Below are 13,440 nucleotides of genomic sequence, written 5' to 3' on the forward strand. Positions count from 1 at the left end.
AAGCATGTGACAAAATCTAATACCCCTCCATGATAAAAACATTCAATAAACTAGGAACAGAAAGGAACTTCCTCAATATGATAAACACATAGCTAACATCATACTCAATAGTAAAAGATTGAAAACATTCCGCCTAAGATCGGAACAAGACAAGGAAGCCCATTTTCCCCACCTCTATTCAACTTAGTACTGGAAATGCTAACTAGAGCAATTAGGCAAGAAAAAGAAATAAGAGGCATCCCACTTGGAAAGCAAGAAGTAGAATTATCTCTACTTGCAGATGACATGATCATAATTATACATACGGAACACCTAAAGAATCCACCAAGAGATCGTCAGAGCTAATAAGTGAATTCAGCAAAGTTGGAGGATCCAACATCAACATGCAAAAATCAGTTTTATTTCTACACATTAGCAACAAACAATTCTAAAAGAAAATTTAAAAAGCAATTCCGTTTACAATAGCCTCAGGGGAAAAAAAATCACTTAGGAACAAATTTAACCAAGGAAGTGTCAGACATGTACAATGAAAACTACAAAACATGTTGAAAGAAATTAAAGAAGATCTAAATAAATGGAAAGACATCCTGTACTCACAGTCTGGAAGACTGGTGGTGGTTGTGGTTGTTGTTGTTGTTGTTGTTGTAAGGAAGACTTAAGTATTGTTACCGTGTCCATACTGCCCAAAGCAATCTATAGACTCAAGGCAATCCCTACCAAAACCCCAACAGTGTTTTTGCAGAAATGGAAAAGCCCATCTGAAAATTCAAGACCCTCAATAGCCAAAGCTTGAAAAAGAAAAAGTTGGAAGACTCACACTCCCAAGTTCAAAACTTACTACAAAGCTACAGTAATCAAAACAGTTGGTACTGACCTAAGGACAGACATACAAACCAGTACAACAGAATAGAGAGCCCAGAAATAAACCCTTACATCTAAGGACAACTGATTTTTGACAAGGGTGTCAAGACCATTCAATGGGGAAAGAAAAGTCTCTTTAACAGATGGTGCTGGGAAAACTGGATCTCCACATACAAGAGAGTAAGTTGGATCCTTAGCTTATATCATATACAAAAATTGCCTCAAAATAGATCAAAGTCCCAAAACTACAAAAAACTTAGAACATAGGGGCAAATCTTCATGACCTTGAATTTAGCTATGGTTTCATAAATGAAACCAAAAGGACAGGCAACAAAAGAAAAAATAAATGGAACTTAGTCAAAATTTAAAACTTTTGTGCATCAGAGGACACTATCAAGAGCACAAAAAGACAATCCATAGAATGAGAGGATATATTTGCAAACCATGTATCTAAATAGGAGGTTACTATCCAGAATATATAAAGAACTCCTACAACTCAACAACAAAGACAGCCCAATTTAAAAGTGGGCAAAGGACTAAAATAGACATTTCTCCAAATAAGCTATACAAATGACCAATTAGTACATGAAAGATGCTCAACACCATCAGACATCAGGGAAACACAATTCAAAACTACAATGTGACTCCACTTTACACCCGCTGGGATGGCAATTATATAAAGGCAAGGATGTGGAGAAATGGGAACCCTTGTGCACTGCTGGTGGGACTATCAAATGGTTCAGCTGCTGTAGAAGATAGTTTGGCGGTTCCTCAAAAAATTAAACAGAATTACCATATGACCCAGTGATTCCACTCCTAGGTATAGACCCAAGAGAATCAAAATCAGGGATTCAAATAGTACTTGTAGACCAATGTTCACAACAGCACTATTTACAGTTGCCAAAAGGTAGAAAAACCCACGTGTTCGTCAACTGATGAATGGATAAACACTGTAGTCCATCCATGAAATGGAATATCATTCACCCATAAGGAATGAAAACTCTGACATATGCTACAACACAGATGAAGCGTGGAAACATTATCTGAGTGAAAGAAGCCAGGCTGTCCTGACAGAGGTGGGGGAAGGGGGTCAGCGCACCTGACAGAGGTGAGGGAGAGGCGTCTACATCCCTCTGTACCAGCTCGGCGGGTGGGAGTTCCACCTTTTCCTCTTCAGGCCCCCACCGGCTCTTCCGCTTCTTTTTCACAGTGGCTGTGGTGGTTGGCTTCCCGGGGATGGTTGGAGCTGGGGTGACTGCAGGCGAGGGGGCAGATGAGGCAGGGCAGGCAGCAGCTGGGGGCAAGGACCCCGATGGGGTCTCAGGAGGGGATTTGCGTTTCAGGCTGAGGTCAGGTGCCATGAGAGTGCCTGTGGGGCCAGCCTTAGCTTTCCGGAACTCTTCCAGCTTCTGTCGGTAGTATTTGTACCCCTGGCTGTTGGGTTCGTATAGAAAGCTGCAAAGAAGAGTTGGGGGGGGGGCACACTGTCAGCTGGGCCCAAGCCCCCTGCCTGACTCTGGACAGGAGCAGCTTGGGCCTTGTGCACATGTGTCCAGGTTAGCCAGGGTCATAGGAGGGTCGAGGTCTCCACCATGATCTCCCGCACTGCCAGACTTCAGTGGCTTCTGGCTCTGGTGGCCCAAGCTTGAGGAATAAATAGTGTGATGTGCTCATGCTTGTTACCATGCCATTCCTGTGGGCCACTGGTCACTCCAAGTCCCTATACCATCTCTATCAGGCACCCATTACAACATATTTGACCCCCTGCTTCAAAGGAAAAAGGAGTGGGTTCTGTCAGATCTCCCCAGGCTCTGCAAGGCTTCTTCCCCTGCTGTTCTAGATGAGCACACTGGTGCCTTCAAACCAAGAAATCCTGAGTTGGGAGAGATACCTGGTGCCAGAAAGGGCAGGATTTGTCCCAAACCTGACAGCTTGGAAAATCTGTGCTTCTCTCTGATGTACCCTTGAGAGACATCAATAGCAAATGGAGGCAAAACAGAAACACTGAACATCAGAATGGACAGGGGCTGGACTCCACCTGAAGCCCCCACCTCACTGGAAGTTGAGGGTGCCCCTGGTCTTTCCCCACCAACCCCAGTCCCAAGTGTGAAGCAGGTAGGGCTGGGTTCAGAGCTGGCAGAAACTATGGCTCCCTGTGCAACTGCCCAGCATCTATCAGATTATGCATGTCTTGAGCTGACAGTCCCACCTCTGTGGTCCACACCAGATGGAGGAGTCACAGCTCAGCTCCATGAAGCAAAACCTGTGTACAGCATGAGCTATACAAGGTCTCAACAAGGAGGGGCTAGACCTGCACTCATGGATCTTGAGGTTCTGGTCACAGCATAATGGTCTGCTGTGAAAGCAATGTGCAGGCTCAAGGATGCTGTAAATTCTTTTTATACAAGAAAGACAGGAGAAAGAAACCCCATAGACTGTTTCTGTGTGTCTACATGAGAGCCAGGAAGGGGCAGAAGGATCCCAGCCCCGCCAACATCAGTCCCTAAGACAGGATAGGACAGGGAGATGGTGGCCTCCCCTCTGCCCTGCTTTGTACTTCTTCACCCTAGAGGTAGACAGTGTGAACAAATCTACTTCTATTAAAGAAATGGAGTGTGATGCCTGGCTGGCTCAATCAGTACAGCACAGGACTCTTGATCTTGGGGTTGTGGGTTTGAGCCCTACGTTGGGTGTGGAGATTACTTAAAAATAAAATCTTTAAAAAAAAAAAAAACTGAGTAAGTAATAACCTTTCAAAAACAGAAAGCACTAGGCCTAGGAGTTCACTGGTGAATTCCACCAAATATTTAAGGAGGAAATTATATCAATTCTCTACAATCCCTTTCAGAGAATAGAAGAGAGAATACTTCCTAACTCATCCAATTACCCTAATACCAAAACCAAACAAAGATATCACAAGAAAACTACAGACCGATATCTCTCATGAACATAGATGGGAAAACTCTCAACCAAGTATTAGCAAACAAAATCCAGAAATGTATAAGAATTATAGGGAGATGGGGGGACAGACGATATATGTGAAGATTAAGAGATACAAACTTCCAGTGATAAGTAAGTCATGAAGATGAAAAATACAGCATAGGAAATACAGTCAATAATATTATAATAACTTTGTGTGGTAACACGTGGTAACTACCCTTCTCATCATGAGCATTTCGTGATGTTATATAATTGTCAAATCACTATGTTGTACACATTAAACCATATATATGTCAACTATACTTCAATTAACATTTTTTTAATTTAAAGAATTATACACAGTGGGATTTATTCCAGGCAAAAAGAGAAAGAAAGAAGATCAGCAAGCCTTAAGAGGTAGTGCCTAAGAAAAGTGAATGACGTGAGGATATATCACATCTGTGAGAAACAAGGGAATAAGGCATTTTTTTCCTCAAACTTTTTCCGAGCCTCTAGTTTGAACCTGTTGTTGATCTCAGTAGAAGGAATGAAAGTGAATAAACACTGTGATCTTTCATTATAAAAAAAAAAGGAATCCATCACAAGTTAAAAAAGAAAAATCACATAATCATATCAATGGCTGCAGAAAAAGCCTTTGACAAAACCCAACACCCATTCATGATAAAAAATACTCAGTAAACTAGAAACAGAAGAGAACTTTCTCAACTTGATAAAAAAAAAGAGTATCTACAAAAAACCCTATAGCTAACATCATACTTAATAGTGAGAAAACCAGAAGTTTTCCCACTAAGAATGGAAACAAGGCCAGAATATCCCACTTCACCAATGAGTTTCAACACTGTACTAGAAGTCTTAGCTAATGCAATAAAAAAAGGTAAGAACAAGTATACTCAGAAAGAAGAAATAAAACTCTCTCTGCTCACAAATAACATGATCATCTATGTAAGAAAAAACTGATTAAAAAACTCTTGGAACTAATACGTGATTGTAACAAGGCTGCAAGATACCATGGTTAATATACAAAAGTCACCTGCTTTCCTATATACCAGGAATGAACAAGTGGATTTGAAATTAGAAACACAATACCATTTACATTAGTACACAAAAAAATGTAGTACTTAGGTATAAGTCTACAAAATATGAACAGATTCTATATAAGGAAAACTACACAACTCTGATGAATGCATTCCAAGAACTAAATAACTGGAGAGATATTCCTTGATTATAGATAGGAAAACTCAATATTGTCAAGATGTTGCTTCTTTCCAAACTGATTTACAGATTCAGTTCCATCTGAGTCAAAATCCCAAGTTATTTTGTGGATATTGACTGATTCTAAAGCTTATATAGGCACAAAAGATCCATTACAGCCAACACAATATTGAACAAGAACAAAGTTGGAAGACTGACATGACCAGATTTCAAGGCTTACTGTAAGCTATAGTATCAAGGCCATGTGGCATTAGTGAAAGAATAGACAAACGGATCAATATAACAAAGGGCCCAGAAATAAACCCATATAAACATGGTCAACTGATCGCTGACAAAGGAGCAAAGACATTCTTTTCAACAAATGGTACTGGAGGACTGGACATCCACATGCAAAAAAAAAAAAAAAAAAGAATCTAGACACAGACCTCACACCCTTCACAAAAATTAACTAAAAATGGATCATAGATTTAAATGTAAAATGCAAAGCAATAAGGCTCCTAAAAGATAACATAGGGGAAAACCTAGATGACTTCCTGGATGGTGATGACTTTTTAGATAGACTCAAGGCACAATCATGAAAGCAACTGATAAGCTGGACTTCATTAAAATTTATTTCTTTTAAAGATTTATTTATTTATTTGACAGAGAGAGAGAGCACAAGCAGGTGGTGTGACAGGCAGAGGGAGAGGGAGAAGCAGGCTCCCCGCTGAGCAGAGAGCCCGATTTGGAGGACTCCAGGATCATGATCTGGGCCAAAGGCAGATAGATGCTCAACCGACTGAACGACCTAGGTGCTCCTAAAATTGAAAACTTCTGCTGTGCAAAAGAGACACTATCAAGAGAAGACACACCACCAACTGGGAGACAGTATTTGTAAAAGACACATTTGATAAAAGGACTATGATCCAAAATATACAAAGAACTCTTAAAACTCAACAATAAGAAAACAAATAACCCAATTAAAAAACAAGCCGATGATTTTTACACCTCACCGAAGAAGATACACAGATGGCAAATAAGCATATAGAAAGATGTTCCACAACATATGTCATCAAGAAAATGGAAATTAAAACAACACTGAGATACCACTACACATGTATTAGAATGGCCAAAATCCAGAACACTGAGAACATCAAATGTTGGCGAGCAGGTGGAGCAACAGAACTCTCACTCACTGCAGAGGGAAATGCAAATGATACAGCCACTTTGGAAGACAGTTTGCAGTTTCTCACAAAACTAAACATACCATGCAATCCAGCAATCACATTTCTTGGTATTTACTCAAGAGTCGAAATCTTATGTCCATACAAAACCCTGCACACAGATGTTTATAGCAGTTTCCTTCACAATCGCCAAAATTTGGAAGCAACCAAGATATTCTGCTGTAGCTAAATGAATAAACTGTGGGACATGCAGACAATGGAATATTATTCAGCGCTAAAAAGAAATGAACTGTCAAGCCATATAAAGACATGGAAGAATCAGTCTTAAATCCAAGCGAAAGAAGACAATCTGAAAAGACTACATACTATATGACTCCAATTATATAACATTTTGGAAAAAGCAAACTATGGAATCGGTAAAAAGATCAGTGGTTGCCAGGAGTTGGGGAGGAAGAAAGGATGAATATGTGGAACATGGGTGATTTTAGGGCAATAAGAATACTTTACATGATGCCATAATGATGGATACATGTCATTGTATATTCGTCCAAACTCACAGAAGGTACAACGCAAAGAGTGAATCCTAAAGTTAACTGTGGACTCTGGGGTATTATGAAATATCAAAGTAGCTTCATCAATTGTTACTCTCTAGTGGGAAATGTTGATAATAGGGGAGGCTGTGCACGTGTAGAGGCAGGGGCACATGAGAAATCTCTGTACCTTCCCTTCAATTTTGCTGTGAACCTAAAACTGCCCTAAACAAAAATGACATCTTAAAAGAAGTTAAGAGAGGGGTGCCTGGGTAGCTCAGTTGGTTAAGCGACTGCCTTCGGCTCAGGTCATGATCTCCAGGTCCTGGGATCGAGCCCCACATCCGGCTCCTTGCTCAGCAGGGAGTCTGCTTCTCCCTTCTCCCTCTCCCTGCTACTCCGCCGGCCTGTGCTCTCTCTCTCACTCTCTGTCTCAAATAAAATCTTGGAAATAAATAAATAAATAAATAAATAAATAATTTTAAAAAAAAGTTGAGAGAGGGGAGCCAAGGTGGCTCAGTCGGTTAAGTATCTGCCTTTGGCTCAGGTCATGATCCCAGGGTCCTGGGATCTAGCCCCGTATCGGGCTCCCTGCTCAGCGGGGAAGTCTGCCTCTCCCTCTGCCTCTCCACCTGCTCTTGCTCTCTCTCTCACTCTCTCTCTCTCAAATAAATAAATAAAATCTTAAAAAAAAAAGTTGAGACAAAAGCAAAAAAATTTTCAAAGAGGGAAGGGAAAAGTTGGCTGGATGTGAAAAAAGACACTTGGCAACCAGGAAGGGTCGGATAGGGATTTAAGGCTATCTGGTTTCTGTATTCTGATTTAAAAGATTTTTTAACTTGACAACATAAGACTTTCCTGTTAAAATGGCATGGAGTATGGTGATGAACGCACCTCCTCCCACTGATCTCTGCCTCAGTTTCGTCCCCTATAAGAGGCCAGCAACAGGGTTTGAAAAGAACAACGTGGCTCACCCGGGTGACAGGTTAAAGAGGTATGTGGCTTGTGGTGGATGCAGTGCTTGTGCTAAACCTTCATCTAACTGATCTGATGGCCGCGATCCCACTAAGGAGATGCGGTTATTAAGAATTTAGCCCACTGAGGCTGGACATTCAATTTGTGACTCATTTTTCAAGATTACGGATGATGCTGTATTTAACATTTCTGGGGATGGCGTCAGTCAAAGGAATGGGTGTTTCCAGTTTCTTTACAGATAAGCCATTGTTACAGATTGTTTCCCAAAACACAGAGCCACTGGGGTGTGCCCAGCCCATGTGAGGAATCAGGAGGGCAGGGAAGGGCCAAGAGAGGCAAACACACGAGCGGCTCCTATTACAGCTGAGGGTGAAAGAAACTGCCTCACACCTGACTCCATGCGGAGATTAAACAGATCACGCTGCTCACCTTTAGCCACTTCCCCACCAGGGACCCCAGGCTCTGCCTTCACCCTGGCACCCATTCTTTCCTCTGGCCTCATCACAGTAACACCCAATGAGCTGGGCGACCAACAGTGAAGCCCCACAGAGGACCCAGAGCTGCCTATGCCAAGAGCGTCTCTCAGTCCTGACCCCAGGGGGAAGGCTCGGCCAGTGCTGCTGGGCCCTGGACCTTCCTGACCCAGGAGAGCAGCCTGGGCTCGCAGCCTTGACAGAAATCCATAACCTTGCCTGCTTTACCTACCATAGATCTTTTCATAGTCAGTTCTACTTAGGACGAGTGATGGCAAATTAAATGTCCTTAAATAAACTTACTTAGGTAAACAGAGTTAAAAAAATAAATGCAACGACTTGAAATAAAATATTAAGTCAATGCTGATTTGGGTGGTGCAGAGTGGTGGCCGGTATCACGATGTTGTGAGGAGATCTCAGGTGGATCTCTAGACCAGGCCGACCCCTCTCTTGAACTCCGGACCCAAACACCCCATGGCCCCCATGAGGGCTCCTGGTTGCCCAGGTACCACATACATAGATCCCTGAACTCCCCAGCAGCCCTCTCCCTGCCCTCGTCCACTGAGTCACTGAGCCTCGGCCCTCCCTCCCCTAGTCCCCACGGTTTTATCAGCACTGCCCCTCCCCATGTTTCTCCTCTGCCTGTCTGCTTTGACCTGGTGTGCCTGACCCCCCTTACAACTGTGGCCAGTGACCTTGGAAGCACAGTTTACCCTGTCACTATGTGGACCCTCCAAAGGCTGTCAGTGAACACCTGCCCTCTGGGACCTGGCCCTGCCTGGCTCCAAGCCCAGGGACACCGCATGCTGACACTCTCCCTGCATGCCAGCCACATTGGCGTGGCACTCGGATCTCTGCTGCTTCACTCCTGCTTCCTTCGTCTTGAGTCCCCAATGGTATCTACAGTCACTTACTCAACTAGCCCAGACTGTTGCTCCTGGACTTCTTGTTACACATGCCATCACATCTCCTCGCTTTCTGAGTCAGAATTTGTGTTATTCATGGCCAAAAACATTCTCACGGATGCATCATCCCCACATCAACTTCAGTATTCATCTCATAAGCCCCTGCTGGTCCCTACCCAGCAGCAGTGACTGCCCAGCCCCCACTCCAACACCTTGCCCCCCCATAACCTCCCCCCAGCAAAGAGGAGGTGCTGAACCCACCCAACTTGTGAAAAGGTAAACACAGACCCAGCCTGAGGGGCTAGGATGTGGCTGCATGGCTGGAGACAGCAGGGAAGTCAAGCTGCTTGTCCCAAGCCCTCCGTGGAACCTGTGTACAGGCTGAGGGTTCCCACTTCACAGAGCCTAAGGTACCACATTCCCACTTTCCTGCCATTCCCCCACTGGAAAGTTCTGACCCTACAAAAGCGCAAAGCGAACAACACTTCTGGGAGTTTCTGCCCAAGAGCCTGGCCTGCTCCTAGCCTAGGGCTGCCATCTCTGTTACAAAGGGAGCTGGGGCGGGGGGGGGGGGGGGGGGGGTGGGGGTGGGGGTGGGGGTGGGCACTAGACACTTTCTCCATGAGGCCCATTGAAAACAGAACACCCCGGGGCACCTGTGTGGCTCAGTTATTAAGCCTCTGCCTTCGGCTCAGGTCGTGGTCCCAGGGTCCTGGGATCGAGCCCCGAGTCGGGCTCCCTGCTTGGCGGGGAAGCCTGCTTTTCCCTCTCCCACTCCCCCTGCTTATGTTCCTTCTCTCGCTATGTCTCTCTCTGTCAAATAAATAAAATCTTTAAAAAAAAACAAAAAAACCCCAAAAAACCAAAACAGAACACCCAAAGGGTCCCTGCATGCCTGCCTCAGAAATGATTTAGGCTCTGACAAGTAGTTGCCCATGGGGTGGCAGAGCTGGGCTTGGGGGTCAGAGCTCCTGGGCCCAATCCTGCCACATTCTGATTGTGGGACTCTGATATGTTGAGCTCACTGGGGGCAGGGGGTGGTGGTGCTGTGATCAGGATGTGTGTGGGGTCATGTCCCCGTTTAGTTCCCCTCTTACCTGAATGCCTGGTTCTCGCGGTTGTTCTGGAGAGTGATGGTTTCCACTTCTGGACCCCCGTCCGCTATGAACCTGGCCAACTTTTCTGCAAGGTTCTTGGCCTCTTCGTCCTCTGGGGGTGAAACTTTAAGCAGGCTGTCAGTACTGAGCTCAACTCACCACACCCAACAGCCTAATTTCTGCTAAGAACCCCATGGGTAACAAGAGGGGTTTATTTTAGGAACAATGCAAAGAAAAACAGGCAAATGGGAATCAGATTACTGCACTGGGACCAAATACCAGAGTTAATATTACAATATATCTTGAGCCCCTGCCCCCACCCTGCACCCTGCCCCTTCCCGCCCCATAGATCATAGAACGGAATGTGAGAGAAGGTCTGGATCCAGGCTGGAGGGGAGATGGGAGCCCCACCTCAGTCTTTCTGCCAGGGGCTGCCCATCCAGGTCACACACCTAAGTGGGCCTGGTCCTCCTCTCCTGGGGAGAAGGTCAAGGCACAGGGCGGCAGGAGACAGACAAAACACACCGACCTCTGTGGCCTGTGTTTGGCCTAAACATTGATGCCCCTGCCACCCACTATAATCTGGCTGGGATTTTACTTCATGATGGCTGGAGACCAGCTAGCATCTCCCCCTCCCCTGATACTCATCCCATCAGGAGTTCACCAGCTGATCCCTTCTGTCCTCTATCACCCTCCCCAAGGGTCAAGCACATTTGTCTTTAGGCTCTCAGTGCCAGACAGGCAGCAGGAGCTCATTAACACTTACTTAAATGACCAAGAACCAACAAACACTCCCCCCTCTGCTCCCTATACATGCACAGAGCAGCACTCTTGAACATAACAATGACCTTGACCTTCACCCTCAGACTCTCCCTTACCTCAGACCACTGGTGAAGAGGGGCAATGCCATTCCCAGCGTGACCCTGGCTGCCTGACAGGGCACAGACCTGGGCCCTAGGCACCACCCCATGCACCAGAGCCTCCCAGAACCCCGGTTCCACATGGGATATGGTTTGTCCACACACCTCCCCAGAACCTCCCACCCCCTCCACCCACTTACCTTTCTGAGAGGATGCCTGCAACTTCTGTGCCTCCTTTCTTATCTCAGCCACCTTCTTTCTGTAGTAGAGGAATTCCCTGCTATTCTTATCATGCAAAAACCTGGAGAGAAGTTTCGCAAAACAGACAGGAGAATGAGCAGTGGGGATGGGCTGGCCCAAGCAGCTTCTGAAGAACGTTGTGCAAAAGCAAGCTGGTGGGGCGCCTGGGTGGCTCAGTCGGTTAAGCATCTGCCTTCAGCTCAGGTCATGATCCCAGGGTTCTGGGATCAAGCCCCACGTCAGGCTCTTTCTCCCTCTCTCTCTGCCCCTCTGCCCACTTGTGCACGTGCTCTCTCTCTCAAATAAACAAAATCTTAAAAAACATTAAAACCAAAAGCAAAACAAAAGCAAGCTGGTGAGCAGAGACACCTTGATGAGGCCCAAGATTAAGCCTCTGTACCACACCAGAGCTCCTGCAACCTCTGGTGTGAGTTAGAAAGCACTTGGAAACTCGGACCAGTGGTCTGGCCCACATGAACAAGCACCCAACCCCGACCAGCCTCAGTAACCAGTAGGATTTTACAAGAACACATGTACTACTGTGTGACAAGAACATTAAGCAGTGGTGGCCTTCCCCTCCCAGAAATACTTACGAAAACGCCGGGTTATCCTTGTAGTTCTCCATAGCTACTTTTTCTAACTCGGGGCCTCCTTCTGCCACAAAGCGGGCCAATTTCTCTATCACTTTCCGAGTCTCGGCTCCCTCTGGGGGTGAAACTTTAAGGAGGCTGTCAGTACTGGGGTTCAACTCACACACCCCACAGTCAACAGGCACACTCTCTCTATGGACCACAACGACAGAGGGGTGGGGGAGAAGAGGGTGAAATGCGGGAGGTTGTCGGGTGTCCTGGGTCCAAGCACAAAGCACTGTGACGAGGGGGAAGGCAGTCTAAAGTCTTCGTGAGACACACACACTGGGCGGGAGGGAAGTGTGGGAGCCTCTGGGAGACCAAGCCGATCCTAGGCTCAGAAGGAGATGTCAGAAAACATAACCAGTCTCCCCTTTTTTTCTGAAATGCTTAATTCCTTTTATTTACCAGGGTTCAGTTTAACAAATTGGTTTCCTGTCACCTTCAAAGATGACAAATTCCTTTTAGTGTCATTACAAACTCTGACTTAAACACTTCGAGTGAGTTTCAATCCATTTTAAACATATCAGGTGGGTTTCAATCCATTGCAATTAATGTCATCACAGAAGCTCAATTGTCCCCTCTGCAGCTGGTAGAGCCTCTTCAGGAGTCTCTGACGGCCTCCTCGCTATCTGCTGGGACAGGGTGCTCCAGGATCATCTCATACACTTCCTGACCAGACCTAGAGCCAGCCATTTCTCCAAGAAGTCCTGGTGTCCATGAGGGAGAAAATGTGTCTCCAGATCACCATCTGGGTGCCAGGGGCGCTTGCCGCAACAGGCTTAATCATTACCTCAGGGCCTTTACAGTGAACAGAGCTATAGAAATGTTCCTCTTGTATTTGTATTAGCCTCCCCTTTGATCCGCATGGAACTTCTTTTGTATTTTATTGCTGGCCTGTTCCTGAGGCATCTGTCGGCCAATTTACAGCTCATGTCCCTTTTATGAGAACTCCCAGGAGAAATTTCTCCCTGCCACTGCCTAGGAACGTTCACTGCTCTCAGCAATAGGGCTAGACACTGAACCTGCAGCCAAACTTATTCCCCTTGTTGCTTTGGCTGCCAGGAAGCTGAGGGATGGGAGTTCAGGGACCTGTGGCCTGAGGAGTACCCTCAAGAGGTCCCAGGAACTTTCTGTAGCCACCTTTCCCCCAGCCTTCCGCTCTTCCTGAGTGCCTGGCAATGACTCTGACCTGTTTGACATTTACCAACACAGGTGCTTTTCTGAGACCATGTCAACAGCAGGTCATAAGAGGCCTCAATGCCCTTGAGACACTCACTGACCCCTGTAAAGCATCACTTCTCAGCAGGGTACTGTCAGAGCTGCTGTGATGCCTCAGGAAACAGCCCCTTCCCTGGCTCCATCCTGACAGAGGTTGGCCATTGATCTGCTCAGATGCATGGCCATAAGCTGGCCCCCTCATTGAGAGTAACAAGTGTGAAGGCTGTCACAGCATAACTATATGCTTATTTCAATCCGTCCTCACCATCAGGGTGATAGGACTGTATCAGCCTGTCTGGGGCAGAGGTGGCCCAGGCCTCCACATGGCTCAGGA

At 45.8% G+C, this 13,440-nt stretch overlaps 1 protein-coding gene across 1 annotated transcript in view; it reads right to left on the bottom strand.

Annotated features, from left to right (window-relative positions):
- The window catches only part of SUGP1 (SURP and G-patch domain containing 1), a 32,287-nt gene that overhangs the window by 8,008 nt on the left and 10,839 nt on the right, over positions 1 to 13,440 (bottom strand). Inside the window, exons 5-8 of the mRNA XM_027583052.2 lie at positions 11,850 to 11,973; positions 11,217 to 11,317; positions 10,157 to 10,280; positions 1,961 to 2,316 (exon numbers count right to left, since the gene is read on the bottom strand). Coding sequence (XP_027438853.1) covers positions 1,961 to 2,316; positions 10,157 to 10,280; positions 11,217 to 11,317; positions 11,850 to 11,973 — 705 coding nt within the window. The remainder of the gene's footprint in view (positions 1 to 1,960; positions 2,317 to 10,156; positions 10,281 to 11,216; positions 11,318 to 11,849; positions 11,974 to 13,440) is intronic.

The sequence above is a fragment of the Zalophus californianus genome, chromosome 1 (assembly GCF_009762305.2).
Source record: "Zalophus californianus isolate mZalCal1 chromosome 1, mZalCal1.pri.v2, whole genome shotgun sequence".
NCBI classification, from domain to species: domain Eukaryota; kingdom Metazoa; phylum Chordata; class Mammalia; order Carnivora; family Otariidae; genus Zalophus; species Zalophus californianus.